Source organism: Limanda limanda, chromosome 12 (genome assembly GCF_963576545.1).
Source record: "Limanda limanda chromosome 12, fLimLim1.1, whole genome shotgun sequence".
In the NCBI taxonomy this organism is placed as follows: domain Eukaryota; kingdom Metazoa; phylum Chordata; class Actinopteri; order Pleuronectiformes; family Pleuronectidae; genus Limanda; species Limanda limanda.
This window is the reverse complement of record NC_083647.1, coordinates 12,843,783-12,865,951: the sequence shown is the minus strand read 5'-3', so window position 1 is coordinate 12,865,951 and position 22,169 is coordinate 12,843,783. Positions and strand designations below refer to the sequence as shown.

Below are 22,169 nucleotides of genomic sequence, written 5' to 3'. Positions count from 1 at the left end.
AACACAATTTACTAACGGTACTTACTAAACAAAGATGTGTATGTGTGTGTCTAAGTGAGACCGCGTGCTTCCCAAAATGGCGGCTGGCCAAAAGTTAACACCTTCCTCAGCATGCTTTCAAAATGGTCGCTGGCCAACCCAAAGATACTGCCCCCCCCCCCCCCCCTTTTGAAGTGGTTGTACGACAGGTAGCGGGGACAGAGATAATTAGGTGAAGGATTATGCGTGTGTCTGTGTGTGTGTGTTTTTGCCAAGTTAGACAAAGAGTGTAGAATTAAATGCAAAGAAAGACTGTGAAGAGCCTAACAAAGTAACATTACCTACGAATAATTTATAACCAAAGTATCACAACACAAATCAAACTTATAAACACCACACAGATTTGAATAAACAGTCTTGCTTAGCCTAGTATAATTATTAAGCCAAGTTGTGTTACCCGTCCGTGGAAAGGGGAAAAAAGAAGTTGCTGTGCAGTTGGCAGCTCTGTGAAGTCTTCTGGCTGGTTGTGGTTTTTGCCATTGCGATTCTGTTGAGCTGTGCAGCTCAGATGCTGGTTGAAGTTTTCCTGCAGGACATCGAGTCGCTGCTCAGAGTTGGTAGAGCTTGAGTTGCGAGGAGGTTTCCTTGGTGAGATGAGCTGGAAGCTGCACCTTTGCGCTCCTCTCGAAGAGTTGGATGGAAAAGAAGATGTGAGCTGGAGCAGCCAGGCTTCTCCCCTTGGTGATGCAGGAGAAGAGAGGCTGGACAGCCTGCTCTCCTTGGAGATTGTAGAAAGAGAGCGAAGAGGGGGAAAATGGCCTTATATTGGCCTGGGACCTCACAGGTCATGGGGTCCAGAGTGACCAAAAGGAGTTGACCCTTGTGGCTTTTCACACCTCTGTGTGAAGTTGAGGAATCCTGGGATACTGAGTTATCTGTGCTCTGGTTGTGTCCGGAACAAAGGAACATGTGGTTTCAGGCTTTTGAGTACCCATATTGGCAGAAGAGGATGCCTTTGGTTTCACAAAAACACTGTCCCAACATGTCGATGTAAATTAAAACAAAATCACATTAGTTTGGATGTAACCTTTGTGGTTTTTATCTTTTCTGTGGCATTTAAAGATTAATTTAACAACCTACTGGCAGATAACTCTCCACATGTCGCTCTGCAAGAACTATATTTAAAAATATCAAACATCATATGGCATGTGGCTGGATATTCTCCTGGTAAACTTTTAAACTTCTGCCTAGGTCTGTATAGTGGTAACACACGTGTACATAGAAAAAGTCAAGATTTTATTTATTACAGTAAAATAATAATCTTACATTTTATAGTTAATTTCTTAACTCAGATGTGTATTTCAAAACCTTTCTTGCTATTTTTTATTCTCAACAAAATATTGATGCAACAATAAAAGGAACAATTTGGAAGATGTGTGAAGGTCTTTAAGGTGCAACTAGTTGTTCTTTTAACAATTACACTTGAATTAAACCTTGGAAAAAAGTTTCATTAACTCATGTCATGTGGTTCCATTTCACAAATCCATTTCATGGCACTATTGCATGAAGCATCGTTCCAGGCCTTAAAGGGATTGTTCTTGGGATACGTAGCTCCACAATCCTCATTGTCGCTATTGTTGGGCTCGCCGTCGTTCCAGTATCTGAAACAAATGACGGGTTATTGAGCCGTAATATCTGCTCACATTGCATTCAAACACATTATTGATAATTTATTCATTTTAAGTTGTTTAAATATGTAAATGTGTCTCACAACCATTTCTAACACTGAAAATGACAATATTCAACTCTTACGGCTCAGTCAGTCTTCTTCCATCCGGCCATTTCCAAATGTGTTCCTCCTCCACATCGCTCAGTCCGATCCAGAAGCCACCCCAGGCCTCGGACCTCTCGGGATCATGATTACTATTTATCAATGTAGTTATGGACACCTGACCACAACGGTGATACACATATACACACACATTCATTTATTTTTTTAAGACCCATACAACACAGTGCTGTTTTACTGCCCAAAAAAAGAAAGTGTAAGGTGTATTAAAAATTATTATTGCAAAGATGGAAATGCAGGTTTCGTCCGACTAAATGTCAAATCTTACGGTTTTTTCTGGTGTGTCTATCACTGCCAAGTCCCCTCCCAAATTCTGGCAGAACTGTCTGGCGTCTTTCCACGGTCTTAGTTTAAGGGTTACAGGGAAAGAAAAGTAGTAACACCTTAGGTGCAGGAACGTCCATCCCGGGTTACAGTGTCTGCAACCCATGCCTGGAAATGATTATGTAATTTTTATGTAAGTTGCAAATAATCAGGGATTTGATAAACTGATGAATAAATACAGAAAAGCTCTCACTGAGTAGTGGTATGAGGGATTTCAACTCGGAGACTTCATCTTCAATTCTGTGAATCTGCTTCTCGTAGTCTTTGGATCTTCTGGTCTGATGTTCAAGATCCCACTTGAGTTGCTGCTGCCCACCCAGTTCTCTGTCCAGTTGATTCTTGGCATCGATCTTTTCTTGGATCACAGCACTGTAACCAGCCTGCAGTTTGGCCACCTCGCTGTGGATGTCTTTTATTGTTTGCTTCCCACCAGTGAGTTGGTTGTCTGGAGGTGGTGAGGACATGACGTTACAGAGGTTTTTGTTGAAAAGAATTATAATCATCCTCTTACCACTTATGCTAGCCTGCTGTGCAGTATAAATGAAAAAGGTGATCAGGTATTTGTTTTCTAAACAGATTGAATCATCAAACTTCATTCTCATCTCTTCATGCTTGATGTGTGTATTTGAAGTTCAAGCTTCAAACAAGTCATAAGTAAGAAGGATTTATTTAGGCCAACAAATGTAAGATGACACTGAACAACATCAGCATTCAGCAGTATATAAGTTCGATATTCAGTTTCCTCTAAGCTGTGGTTTGTTCTCCCTCAACTCCTGAGGAAAATATCTGGCTGCAAAATACTGCCTGTTCAGCAGCTGTAGTCACTGTCTGAATACAGCTGGTGAACAGGGAGTATTTTGGTGAGTTGGTGCTGTTTCCTGCTGCAGATTGAAACAAAGTCGATGTGTGGTGACTTACAATAGACTCCCAGGCCGATGTTAATGGCCAGGAGAATGACAGCCATCATTGCCAGGATCACTGTGAGCAGCCTGTAAGGAATCCGACTGGATTCATGCCTCGGCATGGACATGGACACTACACAGAGGGGTGGTGGATCAGGATCAGACATATGCAGACAGATGACTAAGGTGAAGGACTTGATCACTTACAGACAAAATAAGGACACATAAAGAATGACATAGAAATGAGTGCAGTACTGGGTTTCCAGCCCTATTTTTTACCTCTATGGCACTAATATCACAGGTTCTTGTTGATGCACCAAGACGTTAGTTCACTTTTCATTTACTCTACCTTGCTGTTTGTCTTGGCTTGAGTAGAGAGGGTTCTCATCTGTGCCAGAGTCATCTTCACAGATCAATTTGTCAAATGTGTCAACAAAAGAGCTTGAATTTCCTTCGTCCGCCATTTTGACAAAGAGAAGAGAATGAAAACAGTCTGACAGGGATATTTTTTCCCCCGGAAAGATTATTTGTCAGGACATTGCCCTGTGTGTGTGTGTGTGTGTGTGTGTGTGTGTGTGTGTGTGTGTGTGTGTGTGTGTGTGTGTGTGTGTGTGTGTGTGTGTGTGTGTGTGTGTGTGTGTGTGTGTGTGTGTGTGTGTGTGTGTGTGTGCGCGTGCGTGCGTGCTTGCGTGAGAGTGTGTGTGTGTGCGCTCAACTTTGCAAACAGAAAATTAAGTTAATTTGATAAATATTCACATGGAGTCCAGACAATTTGAGAAGCTGTATCTACCTGATCTGATCTGAGTTTTTGAGACATTAATCTTAATCCTTTTGTTTAGCAGAGTCACATATGAATCATTTCACTCACCATTAGTCACCAGAAATAACTCATCAGCAGCTTTATTCTTCATAGTTTCACCTGGTTTCTCAGTTCTGGGTATGGACTTCCAGGGAAGCAAAAAGTTAATGAAATGTTACCATGAGACAGTGTGTACAAGTCTTTCTATGGAACTGAGGACCACTTCTGGTTTAAAACTATATGATGAAGAAAAAACCCATTGCACAGATGGCTGGTGAAAGACAGATGAATTTTTAATCGGCTCTCACAGTGGTGAATAAAATTATTTACTTGGTGAGCATCAGATGTTCTCACTTGAATATATGAGTTTATTTATATAGATTTATCTACAGAGAAGATTCTTGGTCCAATGTTTCTGCCAACAGGCCAACGAGAAACCTTCTGTCTCAAGGTTCATCTCATCCCAATGCCAGAGACAGGATGGTAACTCCCAGCACAAAACATAATCCACCTTAATCTAATGCATTCAAATTCCTTTACGTTCCTCATGCACAATATTATAGATATCAAAAAATTCCCTGACTCTAGAGCACCTCCCATTTATCGTATGGCCAATAAAAATCTGATGAGAGCATTTTCAACTGCTTGGTAAAAATACAATTTGCAGAAAAGATGAACATTCATTTTTATATTTTATGTCTATTTTCTTAATTCAAATGCTATATATTTGGCTTTATTAGTGTGTTCTTTTTATTTATGATAGGCTATATATCATAAATATGTCAAATATCAAGTCTCAATTACATTTCTTTGTCAAAAGGGAGTCAATGGTTGTTTGTCTCTGTATGTGGTATGTGGTGAACCCCGCCTTTCACCCAGTGTCAGCTGGGGTTTTCTCCCCCTGCAACCCTCAAAGGATAAGTGGTTGACAATAAAGGTTTTTTGAAGAAAAGTCAGCTTTATATTTGTATCAGAAGATTTTTACTCCCTAAAGATCATCATTGTATGGACATTTTGGCATTTCTTCACAACTTCACAGTACTTATTGAGAGTTGGTTTTTGGTTGGGGTCAGAATTAGGTTTAGCTTAGGGTTACTGTAAGTGTCCCACTGTAAGACCCTAAGGTCGTGCATAGTTAGTTGTGATAGTAAAAAGGAGTAGAACTATAGAAAAATGTGTGTGTTTTTGTGTGTGTGTGTGTGTGTGCGTGCGTGCGTGTGTATGTGTGTGTGCTGTATACTATACACCAGCAGTGCACACAACATGGATCTCCTGTATCAACCTGCAGTTTATTTATTGTTATAAGTTTACAAACACACAAACGATTTATTCTATTGTCGTGATTTCCCCCTGAGGGATATGGTGGTTACTTTGGCTCCATCTCACAAACCCAGTTAAGCAGGTTGACTTTACAGTTTCCATTAATCCACGTCTTCTTGGTCTCCCTAGATTGATAAGAAGCAACACAGTTCCCTTTCTGATCTCCAATGTAGTTGGGCTGTCCATCGAACCAGAACCTGGGACAAATCAAAAGTCATTGTACCATTGTATTTGTTCGTCATGACGTTTGAAATTCAAACCTCAGTCTGCGACGTGCTTACATCGTCTCCACTTCAGTCACATTGTTGATCCACACCCACGTCCCGTTGGCCCCTACATCAGTGAGGCCCATCCAGAAGCTGTTGTGCCACCAAGTAGCGCTGGGCGAGTGCTGATGAGGGAGGTTTTCATTCAAAAAAATCTGAACAAACACAAGGAGGTTATGTTTCACCCCTGTCTGTTTGTTTGTCAGCAAGATTACACAAAAACTTTTTTTTTTCATTTACTTTAACATTACGTTTTCAACATCTCTCTGAAAATGTAAATGTAAGGGCCAGATTGATATAATAAAACATTGTTAAGAAGATAATCAAGATTTTCAGGAGCTTCGAAACCTCTGCAAGGCCACACAGGTGTTTTCTCATTAGACCCCAGGACACTGAGTTTTGATCATTGAGTGTTTCTAAAGATGAACCACGTGTCTCCAGTTCCTCCCACCATCCATAAATGAAGAGCCAAAATATCCCGGATACAAAAGGAGGCTGGGTTTATGACCGATACTACAGCCAGCCAGCAGGGGGCCAACAAGATGTTTTGGCTTCTCTTTTGGGGAGCTGTCATGTCTTCCATTTTTATATACAGGGGTTCTCCTGTTGATGTTGTTGCACCCATTTGGACGGGATGACTTACTGACCTCTCATCATTCTCATTGGTGCTTAGTGGTTTGTGACCTCACAAATTCCCACTGTCTTACTGCCCAAGACTCAGTCAGAGTGATGCAAGTCATTTAAAATGTGTGTGGTTGTGTGTGTGTGTGCGTGTGCGTGTGTGTGAAAAACTATTTATTGTACATTTCCTTTTCTGTATTCACCCCACCTGCTCCTCCAAGTTATTGATCACAACAAGATCGCTCCCTCGTTCCATACAGTATGCTCTGCTTTCAGGCCAGTTCTTCTTGCCAATGGACTCGCGTTTGGAAAAATAATAGCAGGATGATATAAGAAGAACCCATCTTTCTGGGCACCTGCCACAGGTTTCCTCTGTTGCAACAAGAGATTCAAAAGAGTGGAAAATGTGTTGTTATTGGTAATTTGTTGATATTATCTAAAAATCCAATTAGTGATGTAAAAAATGCATTAACTGGATGTCTTTTGCAGGACAGATGACGGTCTGCCTTACCTAGAGCAGTTCTGTTGGCGTTTAGATTTGCCTTCTCTATCTCTATAGTCTCAATATGTCTCTGATGGACATCCGTGACAATCTTCTGCTGCTTAATCTGCAGCATCAGATGCATTTGGTTGGCACGCTCTCTCACTAAAGCTGCCTGGCTCTCCAATTTGGCTCTGATCATTTCACTGTGGTTGCTCCTGAGATAGTTCAGCTCAACGATAAATGGCATAGCAGCAGAGTTGGGAGCCTGGAGATCTTTGGCTTTGGAACCTGAGGTGTGGGATAACAAAAGAAGAACTGTGGCAAAAACTGGTGTGAAGTCAGGGTACGTTATTTTTTGTGAGTGTCCAAGACATTCAGCCGCAGGTTAGATGATGTGACCTCAAAGTTGATCACAATCTAATGCCAAATGTGATCTGGTTCAAATAACACTTTTGAGCCACTTTAAAGGTTCAGTGTGCAGAATCTAGTGGCATCTAATGGTGAAGTTGCATGTTGCAGCTGAATACCCCTCACCTCACTCCCACCCTCCAAACATGAATAACAACCTATGGTAGCCTTCAGTTGTATTAAAAACTCAAAAGGTGTTAAATTTGTCCAGTCTGGGCTTTAGTAAAAAACATGGCGGCCTCCGTAGAGAGGACCCACTCCCGATGTAAATATAAAGTATATAAATATATATTCTAGTGTAAAGAAAACAACAATTCATACAATTTAAATGATTACACACTGAAAATATCACTAGGATTAGTTTATATTCTATTTCTGCCAATAGATCCCTTTTACTTCAATCTATCACACTGAACCTTTAAGTTCTGACATTGTGTTTGTTATGGTCAACACCATGGTGAGCACAGAGGGAGTTACCACTTAGATTCAGATCAGAAAGACGAATAAATGACAGAAGTTTAAATAAAAAAAAATATATATAAAAGAAATGTGAGATACATTACAAATATATGTATGAATAAATTAATGTAGAAATAGATAAATAAATATATAATTGGATCATTAGACAAATACCTCTACACCACATTAAACTAAGGTACTCAAGAAAATAAACTGCGGATTTAATTTATGTCCTTGATTAGTAATACAGTCTTACACATTCATATTTTGATTTTTTTTATGATGCCACTTCTATTCATCAGATACAATCAGCAATTCCTTGTGAAATCTCATACTTACAATAGATCCCAATGAAAACAGCAACCACCAGCAGAAGAGCGTTCAGCAGACCCAGACTCAGCGCGACCAGTCGGCACGGTGGGGACGCTGATCCACCTCCCTTCGTCAACGCACCTTGGAAAATGTTGCTCTGAATTTAAACCTTTAACAAATATCTATCTTCAGAAGTAACCCTCACTGTGCATTATCACAGGGCCATTTTACCTTCTGAAAGGTTACAGGAGAATATTTTAAATAACGAATATTACATCTGAAATCGAGGTCACTGAATGAGCTGAGGTTAAACTGCAGGCTCAGTTATGGAGAGTAAACAACGCTGTGGTTGAAAATAATTCAGACATAGAGTTGGTCAGAAGATTTGACCTTAAAGTGAGATGTACCTTGTCCAGATCCTTGACGGCGGGAGGGCCAAACTCCATCTGTGCTGTCCTGTGACATATCCTCCTCTGGTTCTGACCACGACTGTGAGTTCTCCAGTTTACTGTTGAAAGTAGTGACGATCGATCCGTTTGTCTCTGTACCAGTGATAAGGCGTGTGTGTGTGTGTGTGTGTGTGTGTGTGTGTGTGTGTGTTTGAACCCTGGTCTGAATGCCTTTCTGTAACTGGATTACATTTGGTAATATATCAGTCTTGCCACAGGCCCCTACCAGTACATGCAAATACACCAAATGTGACCTAGGACACAATACAACCACACAGCAGATATCACTTCAAGATTATAATCATTATTTTGACATGTTAACAGGAAAAGAAGCGTCAAATACAATCTTCACGCAATTTAGGCCACGATATGTTGTGACATCACATGATTTAGAAAACATTGAAACAATTCCATTACCATATAACAGTTTCAAAATAACCTTTACACCTTAAACACCTTAAAAGGGGTAATGATGATAAATCTTAAGGTCATGACCCCCATTGGCTCCGTGGCCCTGGGTACTTCCATCATTGTGCATTGATTTGATAAAGACTGTAACAGAGATAGGAGATGTCTAAAAGTTAGTAAAGTGGAGTTAACCCTTTATGCAAACATTTGATTTTGCACACCAGCGCAACACAAACACACTTTTAATTCACAGCGGTTGGTGCTTTTTCACAAATCCATTTCCGTCCACTTCCACATCCAGTGGTACTCCAAGCCTTGAAGAAGTTTTGTCTGGGATTCACTGTTGCACAGATCTCACCGCCGGAATAAATTGGCTCCAAATCATCCCAGTACCTGGAGAAAACCATAGGTTAGTCTACGGTGGCACAGGGCCGAATCTCACACTTGGGGCAAAGTGGTGCTGAGCCTGGCCCAGTTTATCTTTTCTAGTTTCAGATCTACACACATCTCATTTTCCACCAAGCAGCCCTGACCCCACCTCTTAGAATGAGGTCAGGTGCATTGTGGGCACATTGTTATAACGAAACAGTGGAAAATTACGTAGTGGTGTATCATTTCACTGTTGTTTTAAGAATGCATTATTAACATAGAAACATGCGCCTTCATAAGCGGGGGCACAACATATGACAGCGTTCTATTTTACTGTGTGGCAGATCCACCCTTATAATAGTCCTGGGTGCATATACACCTGACTTTAAAAGGGAATGGGACATGCCTCTCTGATTGGTTTAGTGCATATTATTCAATTATTTAGCAAAAAATACACTCATGTATAATTACCAATGTTTTTTTTCTGTTAAACTACCTAAAATGGATCTGCCCTAAATTCACTTGCGCTGCACACTTTAAATCATACACTTAAAATGTGAAAATAGAGCTCACAGCATTTGCTTTGTTTCCACAACCAGTAAACTTGGAACTTACAACATAAAAAATCTACCACTGTCTGATTGGGGTATATACAACATGAATGTTGGGTAGGCATCACCCCTCCGATGCTCCCCCCCCCCCCAGTGTTCTTGGTGGCCAATCATCTGTAGTAAAACAACTTCAACTTGACGTCAATTGTGACCTCTGATTCAGACCTAATAAAACAACAGAAAAATCAAAAAATCCCTCCATACTGCTTGTGTGGTGTCATCCAAGTGTCGTAAAGCCCTGACATTCATATTTGACTAGAAACTAGGTCATTTACACCATGTTTTAGGCCTAAAGGTCGGCTGGAAGTGGCGATGCTAGCAGACGTAGCCACACGAACGTGCCTCCGTGGAGGATATCAGAGGACATTGAGGCCTCAAACACGATGTAATTGAGGCCGTTTCGAGCCGAACGTGAATGTCGGGTCATGCAGACACTTGGATGAAACCATATGAGCAGTATCGAGGGATTTTTAGTTTTTTCTTTTATATTGTTTACATCTGAAGAAGGACTCACTTGACTTCAACTGTATGGGATCCTGCTCTAACAAAGTTTACCACTGAGACTCTGGAAGTGTTGTGTGGACTTAAACACTTTGCACACCCTTCCATTAGCATAGTGTTTTGTGTAGATTATGAGTGAATATACGTTTTTCGGTGAACTATCCCTTTTAGCCTATTTTGTGGCGACAGACAGTTCAGACAAGTTTATGTTGTGTGTTTTTAAGGTCCAGCAGTTAAATACAAGCCCTTTTTGTGCCAACCAATCATTCAGGAGAACACTATCAAGTTGGGATTTGCTGGTGGCTTCCAGAAATAAACCCAGCTGTGGGATGTTATATTTTGAATATCTGCCACCTGTTTTCATACATTTCTACAGTGTCAAAGATATTTAGCATTTACCCTTCAGCCATTGATGTTCCATCCCACCATTTCCAAGTCTTTTCCTCATGGATAAGCCTCAGTCCGATCCAGAAAGCATCAGAGGATCGAGAGCCTTTATAAGGATTTCGCAGGGCATTTACAGTTGAATTCTAACAAATGAGAAATATTCACAGGATTTACAATAAATATTTGGTTCTTTAACTTTGCAATTTTACATTTTCTGAGAAATAATAAGAAACCTCTTTGTCTTTGCTGTCTATGATCACAAGATCGCCGCCATCGTTTTGGCAGAACTCTCTGGCTTTTTGCCAGCTTCTGGCTCCATCACGGTTGGAGTAAGAAAAGTAATAACATGCTGAGTTCACGAAAACCCATCCCATTGGACAGTATCTGCAGCCATCACCTGCAGTTTAAATGAAATGAATGAACAATGAATAAACATATAAACGCACAAAAAAAACATATTATTGCCTCTTCGATAAGATATACAGTAATAGCAACAAAAAAAAGCAGCTCACGAAGGACTGGTATCTGGGATTTCATTGATGCAATGGCCACTGTCATTTGTTCAATCTCTTCTTCATAGCCACTTTTAATTTTTTGCTGGTGTTCAAGCTCCCAGTTGGTTGGTGTCTGACGACTCATCTCCTTGTCCAGCTGATGCCTGGCGTCCGCCATGGTCTTGATTGCAGTCTTGTAAGTGTCTTGCAGTTTGTTCAACTCGTTTTCAATGCGTTCCACATCATCAGTTGTGAGATGGGTATCTGTAAGTTTACTGTCTGTAAGTGTTGAAGACAAGACGTGTTAAACCAGTGGTTCTCAAACTTTTTCTGTCATGCCCCACTTTGGAGCTAGAATATTTTTCATGCCCCACCCACTCCCCTGCCCCAACTAAATTATAACAAAATGGGCCAAGTCTAACGTGTATTACACAACATACACATGAGCATTAAATTCACATTACTTACAGGAATTTCTGATATGCAAATAAAAACCCTTTTTCAAACAACTGTTTGTGACATTTGTCGCTTTTTTCAAAAAATAGTGCAACAACTTTGCCTAATTTCGACAAAATTTGATCCCCAGAAAACTTTGTATTCAAGCAAAACTGTTATAAATATGCTTTCCAACATTAATGTTAACGTGAAACAAAACAAGTTGACTTATTTAACAGTAGTAAGGTTATTGTTAGGGTTTTCATGCAAAAAGTTTTTTTGTTTTTTTTGTGCCTCTCAAATCTGACTAATATATAACATACAAAAGATTCATTGACGACTCAAGAAAGCTTTCACGAACATTGACTCACAGTACACTCCGAGGCTGATATCAACTATCAGTAGAACAGCAGCGAGTATCGCCAGGCTCAGCACAGCCTGTCTGTCGTGTCTTCCAGGTGCCATGTCGAGCATAGACACTAGACAGAGATAATGAATACAATTCATAAATCCAGGCACTCTATACTAACAATACACTATCATCAAAGTGGTTCTAAAAACATTCATTTTGATCCATGTTGTTGTGCTCATTAAATCCCATACATACGTTATTATTTAGGCTTAATTTATGGTAATAAACTGTTAGAACTATTCAAACCATTTACCACATGTTTTAAATGTCTACATATCTCCACATCTCTATGTGAGATGGAACATTATAGAATGAAATAGAATCAGAAACTTCTTTATGTAAATTAATAACTTACTCTACCTTGTTGCCTCTTTTTATTGGAGTTGAGGTGAGGGGGATACTCTTTCTCGTCGTGCAAGTCCTCTTGATAAATTGGCATCTCGAATTCAATATTGAAATCTCCATCTGTGTTTCCTTTCACCTCCATCCTGACAGTTCAGCCGAGATGTTGTGGAAGCGCACGTGAGAGAGGTTTTGTCAGGACGCTGCTCTGTGTCGACACCACCGGTCGCTGCCGATGCTGAGTTCATCGATAATAAAGTCAGTTGAATTTGATGTTGTGCAATGAGAGAAGTGAAACTTGATGAAGTATATCAATTTTTTTACTTGTGAAATAATTCCAGGAAAACACTCAAGAGGCCTCGTGCAGAATTGTACTGAATAATACTGAATCACATCAACAGATGTCTCCTCATGCTGGTGTCAAAGTTGGAAAACGCTATCAACTTTTGTCCGTTAGTTTGTAGTAAATGGATTAACTGTCATTTTGTTTGGTAATGTGAATATATAATGTGCAAGATGAAGGCCCAAAGGTGGGTTCTGCTTTCTTTCATGGTCTTAAGGCCCTTTATTGTGTAGGGTCTCAGTTTCGAAATCCGGTTATAAGAACTTCATTAATTCAGTTTACATCTTGCTGACATGATACTCGTTGCTAAGTTGATTTCTGTTTCATCAAATTTCCTAATAGAATAACGTACCTTGGTATGCACAAGGCTGCAGTTTTATACAGTTTTCAGACTTGATTTTTAAATTTCTCCAGTAATCCCAAACATCAAGACAGTGAGTTTCTATGTCACTAAAATTACATCAGATTAAAGGCTATAGCATGTCTAGCCTGTCCTCATGTCCCTGTTCAAGCTAATGTGTTGACTTCCTAGCATTGTTTCCTGCTGTCATGTTAAATATTGTTATTTTTGTGCAGCGTTTCTTATTTGAATCCAATTGTATGTTTCATCATGCACTTGTTTCTTCTCGGTGAGGATCTACATACAGCTCTTTATGGTTTCATACTGTTTTTGATCGCGTATTTCATTGTCTCACAAATCACTTTTCTTTCATTCGTCATGGATGCAGAAGGGAAACGTGCATGAAGGCAACAAAAACAAACAAGGAGGAGAGAGAATGTGATACATCCTTCCATTATATTGAAGGCTTCTGTGAGGATAGCAGGGGGAACTGGAGCCAATCCCAGCTGACTTTGGATAAGAGGCGGGACCCACCGTCAATTAAGAGTCTCCAGTTAACCCAACTCCAACCTGCATGCCTTTGGATAGCGGGAGGAAGCCCCAGCACATGAAGAAAACCCACACAAGTCAAACCAGGTTTTGAACCAGGAACCTTGTTGCCATGGGCTAACAGTGCAAATCAGCATTAAACCTAATGGTTTTCGGATCAGTTCTGCTTTATTTGCTGTGAAAATCCGCACAAAAAGGGAATTGAAACTTTATGCCAAGTTTCACATGTCAGTTGCGGTAACTCTAATGTAAACAGCAGCGATTAGCAAATGCCCCACGCACAGGGTTCATGAAAACATTGCAACCCCTCTAACATCTTTAAGCACCAATGCACGAACCATGTTGACTTGTGAGAGCCACAAATGCACAGTCAGGCACCTAAAACAAACCCCGGACTCAGACAAGCAGCATGGAAACAATTTATTCATTGAATTTACAGAAACTGTTATATGTTGTCAAATAAATCATTGATCATTTTACACCTTCTTTAATGTTGTCAATATGTGTAACCCTGCTATTGTTAGTATTTAGTTTCCCAATATTTTGCTCTTCTGACATAGTTTTATCCTGGTCAAAGTATTAATATAATAAGTATAATCTCTTGCAGAACAAGATAAAATAAAACGAAACAGACATCAGTTAAGTTATAAGTACACATGGAATGTAAATGCAAGGAAAATATAAAGTATAAACAGTATAACAGTATAGAGAAAATGCCCAGAGTCATCATAGCACACATCTTAAAGGTTTAATTCAGGACGGTTTCAATCATTTGCTTGTGTTTTATATCTGAGCAGAACATCAGGGGTGTGTACATAATCTAGTCTGATGGCCTTTCACAAATCCAGCTTAACTTGTGTTCTTTGCATTTTGCATCAACCCAGGTTCCCCAGGGATTCGTGGAAGCGTAAATTATACACAAACAATCCTCTCCCCCGGGTCCATGGTTGTTTGGTTCTCCAGCCTTCCAGTACCTTAGAGAAATCATTGAAAAACACAAGATGTTTAGTTTGTTTAATCAATATTGTTGAGTATTTTTAATAACTCTCACCGTTTTTCCACCTCAGTCACATTATTAATCCAGACCCATGTCCTCTCTTTCACTATGTCAGTGAGGCCGATCCACGATCCCTTCACCCAGTCGCTGTGGCCGAAATAACTTCTGATGCCGTTAGTCACATATTCCTGTGTATAGAAAAACAATTTTGACGGTTTTGGAAGGGTCTGATGGTAAAAAAATTCAAATATTCTTTACTTCCTTTCTCTTCCTCGTTTGTTTATAGCTCACCTGCTCCTTCTGGTTGTTAATCACAACCAGGTCGGCTCCCCGACTAATACAGTCCTCTCTGCTTTCATGCCAGTTCTTTTTAGCAGTAGGGGTTTTGAGGCAAGAAAAATAGTAGCAGGAGGAGTTGTGAAAAGTCCAGTTCGAGAGGCATCTACCACAGGTTCCCCCTGGCAGGAGGAAAAACATTTCACCTCACATGATTCCCTGTCAGCAGTTTTTTACAGCAGGCAGAGTGTTTTGTATGACTATAATTGTTTTTTCACAAAACTCACCTAATACTGACACATTAGTCTGCAGACTCGTCTTCTCCACTCGCAGGGTCTCAACCTGTCTCCGATAATCCTTATTGGCGGCCGTCAGCTGCTGAGTTGTCACCTGTAGTTGTGCATCATTTTTGAAGGCACTCCTTAACTTCGCCTTGGCGTCCTCTGTGGCCTCCAGCATGTCGCTGTGGTTGCTCCTGAGATCGCTCAGCTCGCTGATGAGCTGTGTTGCAGCTGAGTGGGAGACCTGATAGGAGCTCTCCTTAACTTTGGCACCTGAAGAGGTGAAAACACAGACAACTTTCTTTTTGCTATATGACTGTTTGTTTGAGAAGCATCTGGAAACTGAGCTTTTCACTGGTAGAAAAATTAATAAAATGATGAGCAAATATGAAAGAGGGACAGTCAAACTGTAATTTATCCATCATGAATGAATCATGAAATTATTATTTCTCTTTGATTGTATTTTAATGCACAATTTATTTCATACTCTTGACTTAGCTTTATTTGTATTACTATTTATTGCTTTGTTTCTGGTCTTTATAATGTTTAATTTTTGGCTGGACTACCCAATGAAGTATTTCTGATTCAGATTTTAAAATCTATGATAAACTTCATAAAGTCTGTGTAATTACAATTTCATAATAATATCATTCATAATATGAATTATTAAGTATTAAATGTAAATATAATTTTCCTGGTCTAAACTAAATAAACAGTAGCTTGAAATACCAATTTTATGGTTTGTTTTTTACATCTTTTATATAATGATGATGTTCTTCTCCAAGTCCCATTGAAAAGTAAAATCATTGTTCTTGGTTTTGCCTTAAGAAAAACCTCTATTTATGCCCACTCTTGTCTTCTGCTATATATATATATATATATATGTTTTGCATTCACTTGACTTGAAATTGTAATTGTTATTTGATTTTAGATTGACAACTTTACATCTGCACCAATGAAAATTGTAATCTTTGCCAACTCTTGCATATTTACATTTGTAATAATAAATAACCTTGAATAATAAATAAATCATCCATGAATCTCTATTCTTTAAGTAACATTCATTCTGATATGAATAAAAGATCAGCATTAAATATAATATGTAAAAGGCTGGGTGAAATTCCCGCTAAGATGGAAATTAAATATTTTTTACTCACAGTTGATCCCAATCACAACAGCAACTATCAGCAGAACAGCATTCAGCAGTCCCAGACACAGTATCACCAGCCGAGTGTTGAGCCAAGTGGGTCCCCCTGTGAGTCAGGAGTTATTAGTACACATAAAGACTTAATGACCATAATGACTTAAGGTTCTTAACTAGTCTTTCCCTATTGATCTCCCACTGTTATAAAAACACAACAATTGAATTGAAACGTTTTGAATTGTGATTCTCTCTATAAATAATACTCTTCTATGGCAAGAAGACTTTCCTCTAAAAAGGTCCTCATTATAATCTTGAACTGTAAATTATATTATTATATCATTCAGATCTGGTTTGTACATTTCCTGTATTCAAAATATGTATTCATTAAAATTTTCTTATTGATAAGAAAAATGTAATCAAAATCAAAAGAAAAATATTTGTAAAAAAAAATTACCTGGTGCAAATTTCGAATAGTCTCCTTTGAGAAGTTCGCCTGCATGGTTGTTTGTTCCTCTCTGTGGACTCTCCATGACTGCACTGATGCAGGAACTGCCCGTTTATCCGTTCACTGCTGCTTTTATATCCACGGGTGGTACAGTGGCTTTGAACCTGAGTGCTAATTTCTGGCATATGACTTGTGTTATATGGACTTAAAATTGGACAACAATGCAACATTCATTTCAATGCAGGGTCATAAACTCTAAAAGTACTGATACTTAAACTTAAGTTGACAATATGTAATGAAAGTATATGAACATTGAGAATATTTCCACTTTCCATTATTTTTTCACATCACTCTTCAGTTCAGTAACTAATAAACACTCATCACTGGTTATCAGGAACTGATCAGTACATGAAGTAACTTAGTGTTTGTTTGATACGCTCCAGAGTTTATGAGGCTGCATTTAAACATCATGAAAATGACTCGTCAACATGTTGATGAGTTACACCCTCTGTACTTGAAGTAGTTCATTTTAAGTGGGAACTGGCTCAACACTGCAAACAGCTACTGGACAACAGTCAGCATTGAAAGGCGGAAGTAGTAGGACTGGATCATTACACTCCTGCGACCAATCCTGCATGAGACTGAGGTTAGGACCGCCTTTCTCATTATCATACGGACACAGAAATACATAAATAAATAAATGTGGAACTAAATAAATGTTGAAATATATTGAAGACATTTATTTAGACATTTCTGTATTTATTGTAAGTGAGCTGCATTAACCTGGCAACCCTGCTCCATAACGGCGAATGTGGGTTTCTGCTGATGTTGACATTTATTTCACAGTTTTTTGGGGCTGTAGCTCAGATGTCATATCAGTAACTTTTTCTCAGCTACTGCTTCCTGATTCTGTGATTCATGGAGCCATCACAGTTATTCAACTGCTCAACTTTGTGTTTTCTATGAAGACTACATTTTTTCAGTGTTGATCAAGAAAAGATTCGTGCTGCTTTGTAGATCTTTTATCAAACCAGTTTGACCTTTGACCACTCGGCTCTTGCGCTGTACCAGGATCTGTAAACCTGAACATCCAAAGTAAAATAACATCTTTCATCGCCAGGTCTCCAGAAAGGCAAGATCGATTTTAGGCTGTGGTGAGATGTAACTCAGTACACTTACCTTATTACCATAATTTAGTATATTTCTCATGTATCTTTACTTTACTAAAGTACAACTATTTTCAGGTTATTTTCACTTGTACAGCACAACATATACAAAAATAGATCTAGTTTATACTTCCCCCACTTGGCACTGCTTTACATGTTCCATATCTCAAGAACGGCTGAAGAGAATTTCTGTGGAAATCTGTTCAGTAGGTTTTGCATAAACCTAACCAACTGTCAGGCCGGGCGAAAGGCAGGACTCAGACGCAGAGCGGATGTGTTAGGAGAATGTTTTATTCACACCTCCACACAGAGGAAACTATGGTACAAAAAATAAAGTCGCTCCAAAAAGGAGGAAAACGCTTTCTTAATACTGCAAATACAAAAAATAGCAATTAAACAAAAGCGCTCCAAAGGGAGGAAAAACAAAGCTTCATTCTATAAACCTAACTAAGACTAAACACTGAAACAAAAAAGGCTACAAAGAATAATCACTCACTGAGGTAAATCTATAAGTACGAGGCTAAGCAAAAACTAAGACTATGACTCTAAGTATCTCACCGCGGTGTGACACCAACCAACCACCAATCAAACAAATGAACAGTGGTGAAAACCTTGGCACAGGTTTTAATTTAAGTTCAATCAAATAAAAACTTTATATCTATATATCTATATATATATATATTAAAAATATATGTTTTTTTTTTCAATTACTGACCTCAATACTCAGAGAAAACCCTTAGTAATGTTCTTATGTCATTATTTAGTGCTCAGTGGTCCTGCGAAACCAAAACCATTCTTAATGCTTATTTAAGTGGTAGATACAGGTGTATGTAAAATAAAAAAATCTCAATTATCAAAGAATTTATCCTAATAAATGTGATTTCTAAAACAACCAGTAATCATTTCAACTATGAGGCCACATAACGAATTCTGAACTCTGTTGTTGTTAATGATCAATGTATTTATTGATGAGTTAATAAACAAACACACAAACAATTTATTCTGCTGTGGAGGTGATCATCTCCACAGCTAGCTTGGTCCCATTTCACATAACCATTCCTTGTTGGCTAGGCAATGTCCGCCAAACCACGGCCTCTCAAGGTTGACCATGTTCATAATTGCTCCACAGCTCTTATTATGTGGTCCTTCTTGGTTGGGCTCCCCATCTATCCAGAACCTAAAGCGAGGCTCAAGTTATATTTTTTACCGTAGGTGCATATTTTGTTGCTGTTAATGTTGATCATGAAGTACCTTGAGTTTGAACAGTTGCAAGTAACAGTCGAAAGCACATAACTGAAAAATAACTTTATCACATATATATTTGATGTGCTTCTTTCAGAATCATCTCCTCAGACTGCGAGCTTCGTGATCGTTCTTGGTTACGGTGTTTACAAAGGGACTCTAACACTTAAAGCGCTTACCCTTCACCCAGCAGCGTTGCATTATTCACCCACATCCAAGTGTCCCCTGCTTGAAGAGTAAAGCCAATCCAAATTCCCGGACCCGCCTTCGACCAGTCACGATTGCCTAATAGTTTTGGTAGGAACTCATCGAGCTGTACCTGTGTAAACAGAGGTGAAGTCTGAATTCTAATCTTTTACTGATGCCAGTTTGTAGAAGCCTACAGTGAGTACAGCATAAAAAAAGCAATTATCTGTGTAATATAGTGCAAACTAGAATGTCACCCAGTAGACCACATACCACTGCCATGGCTGAGCAGTCCTCTTAAATTGATATAAGCCACTTCCATATATCAGTCCTCTAAATGTGACTGATTATTATCCACCAGGATCACTGCATTATTCCTTAAAAGAAAGTGATAAATCCATCCTGTATCTGAATGTCTTCTTTCCTGGCCCATGTCCTATTCTTCCACCATGTTTTGTGGAAATCTGTTCTGTAGTTTTTGCATTACCCTAACCAACCAACTATCAAGCATACAAATGGACAGTGGTGAAAACATACATTTAAGTTCAAGCTTAGTTTTGAGTGTTTTTAATGATACTATTACTTTAAGTGTTTGTATGTTGACTCAGTCTTATTCTGAATTATAAATTATGGATTTAAATTATCATGATTAATTTCATACAATCTTGTCGCTAATTTTATGTTCGTAAATCTTGTAAAAAAAATCCTTTGTGCTATTTAATTATTCGATATAGAGATGGCTGCCATGGGTACTCCCAAAAGTGAAGCCAAAGCATTTCTGGTGCCATCATAAATCCCGCCTCTACCATGTTAGTGGATGGGACATGGACTAAACAGTCAAGTACATTTTCCAGTCTAGGTAGTTCTTATAACACTGATGTATGTTCACATAATAATATTTCTAGTTTTAATTGGTAATTTGATGTTATACAAATGGGGTAAAACATCATGATTGAACCCTGAGACTGACTCATGATTGGTCGAGTGGGAGTATCAATGGGACTTCAATACTGTGGCTCCATCCCCCAATCGCTACTGCGGAGACTCGTGCGGCAAATGACATCATGACCCAAGATGGCAGTTTATATCTGGAATATTTCAATATCATTTCCGAGTAGTGGGAGAAAGACACGATGTTCATCTTTATATACAGTAAATGTTCTACAGCAAGAATTATTACAACCATTATTATTACTATTATTATTATTATTATTATTATTATTATTATTATTATTATTACTATTATTATTGCAAGTTATCGCTTAATGTATATTTTGTCGGTCTGAGTCAAAAGTCCAATATGTTTTTTGAAGATATTTTCAAGCTTTCATTTTCAGGGTTGTGAAGGGGTCCTTGATTGGTTTTGTAAACCTGAGGAATGTTATCATTTACATAAAATATCCATAAAACTGAATATCACAGCCTGTCACCATTTCCCCTCTGGGAAACTGGACCCACCTGCTCCGCCCAGTCTTCAATCACAGCAAGATCGCCCCCACGCCGTTTACAGTCCTCTCTGCTGTTGGCCCAGCTCTTTAAGGGACTGGAATCTGATTTAGAATGGAAGTAGCATGATTCGTTCAACCAAATCCACCCAGAGGGGCATCGTTCGCAGTTTAGCCCTGTTGAAAGAAGAAAACTTGCTAAAGCCTCAAGATGAAGAAGAGGTTCAAATCCACTCAGAATGTCTCTCACTGATATCAGAGGATGCAGATTTTGTTGTTGCCCGCTCCACGTGTAGTGTCTCAAGCTGCTTCTGAATGGCATCACCGAGGGTCTTGTTCTGTTCTATCTGCTGTTGAAGTTGCTCGATGCTCCTGCATGTTTTCTCTAGTTCGTCCTCGGTCTCCTTTTGAACTTGGACAGCTCCACTCTGAATGAACTGAAGTTGCTTCGCCTCTGTGAGGAGTGTGAATGTTGTCATTTGCTCTGGTGCCGATTCCTTATCGACTTTGCCACCTGTAATCAATAAATCAATCAATACGAAGAACGGTGACAGCCAGTGACACAACGTTCATTTGGACTCAAGAATGATGGACTGGTTCGATTTTGGTGGACAAAGGTCAAGGTATCTGTGAGCTTACAAAAAAAAACATGGAACACCTTGATGGATTCTTTCTCTAAATTTGTTACAACTGTTCACTTTGAGTTAAAAACTAACTGGTTAGATTTTGGTGGTCGAAGGTTAAAGGTCAGGGTGACCACTTGAATCCCTTTTTGCCTCGTGAATGCATTATCTTGAGAACGAACCAAAAAAATCTTGGCTCATAGACTCATGGATTAACTGATGAAAGGTTATGATGGCCTGACGAAACATGTTTTGGGGCCTCTTGAACATGATATCTCAGGTCTGCCTTTTGGGAATTGTATTTTGACTCAAAGATTAACCGATAAAATTGAAGTGGTCAAAGTTCACGGTGTCCTGCTTTGAGTTTGGAAATAAGCATGTTGACGGATACTGCACCAGCTGCTGGAGGCACACAACTGCAGGCCGATAATTCTAGTTACATATATTACCAAATAATGTCATGTTGTTGAGAAAGGGCAAATGTAGTCAGGCAATATAAACTTGATGTGGATTGATTGAGGAATCATTTCGGAAGGCGTAAGCCAAACAGATTCTAAATGAATGAAGCTGTGAGTCAACACCTTCCTTGGAGCCATTATACTCACAGTAAATCCCAATAACAACAGCCGTTAACAGCAGAATCGTGTTCAGTACTCCTAAACACACGGTCACCAGAGGATAAAGTGGAACATCTCTGGATCCAAGTCTGACCGTGGACACAGATCCTGAACAAACACACAGGTTCATGCCCCCTCAAAGTGAAAATTAGATAATAATGCAGTAGGTTTAGTAAAAGCTTTATGAGGGAAGTTTAAAGAACACATGCCGACCTTCACTTCTCGTGTCACGGGGAGATGGTTTTCCTCCCGGGCTGTCGTCTTGATTTGAATTCATCTCAGGATATGCCATGGTCTTTTACTCAGAAACCACCGAAGCAGGTAACCTTTATCTGTGTGAGGCTCTGTCAATATTACAACACTTTGTGTGTGGGTGTGCGTGTC

General features: G+C 39.2%; 2 protein-coding genes across 3 annotated transcripts; both read right to left on the bottom strand.

Annotated features, from left to right (window-relative positions):
- Nucleotides 1-1,262: 1,262 nt before the first annotated feature.
- Nucleotides 1,263-12,339, bottom strand: LOC133015741 (macrophage mannose receptor 1-like). The gene is made up of 15 exons (XM_061083008.1): nt 12,150-12,339; nt 11,749-11,856; nt 10,961-11,221; nt 10,682-10,845; nt 10,461-10,591; nt 8,825-8,973; nt 6,603-6,832; nt 5,455-5,594; nt 5,224-5,370; nt 3,404-3,573; nt 3,071-3,187; nt 2,346-2,597; nt 2,097-2,260; nt 1,792-1,928; nt 1,263-1,640 (listed from the first exon to the last, which is right to left on the bottom strand). Exons 1-15 carry the CDS (start codon nt 12,274-12,276, stop codon nt 1,490-1,492), a joined length of 2,448 nt encoding a protein of 815 aa, XP_060938991.1. The 5' UTR covers nt 12,277-12,339; the 3' UTR covers nt 1,263-1,489.
- A 1,429-nt stretch (nt 12,340-13,768) lies between these two features.
- Nucleotides 13,769-22,150, bottom strand: LOC133016065 (C-type lectin domain family 6 member A-like). 2 transcript variants are annotated; one of them, XM_061083379.1, is made up of 11 exons: nt 21,999-22,150; nt 21,774-21,893; nt 20,796-21,059; nt 20,559-20,722; nt 19,094-19,233; nt 16,516-18,849; nt 16,075-16,170; nt 14,924-15,190; nt 14,652-14,818; nt 14,415-14,548; nt 13,769-14,337 (listed from the first exon to the last, which is right to left on the bottom strand). In XM_061083379.1, the coding sequence occupies exons 6-11, from the start codon at nt 16,589-16,591 to the stop codon at nt 14,184-14,186; spliced, it is 894 nt and encodes a 297-aa protein (XP_060939362.1). In that variant the 5' UTR covers nt 16,592-18,849; nt 19,094-19,233; nt 20,559-20,722; nt 20,796-21,059; nt 21,774-21,893; nt 21,999-22,150; the 3' UTR covers nt 13,769-14,183. The 2 variants fall into 2 exon arrangements, with proteins under 2 accessions (XP_060939362.1, XP_060939361.1); XM_061083378.1 differs by lacking the exons at nt 13,769-14,337; nt 14,415-14,548; nt 14,652-14,818; nt 14,924-15,190; nt 16,075-16,170 and having other exon boundaries at nt 17,943-18,849; nt 21,999-22,129.
- Between the last annotated feature and the right edge of the window lie 19 nt (nt 22,151-22,169).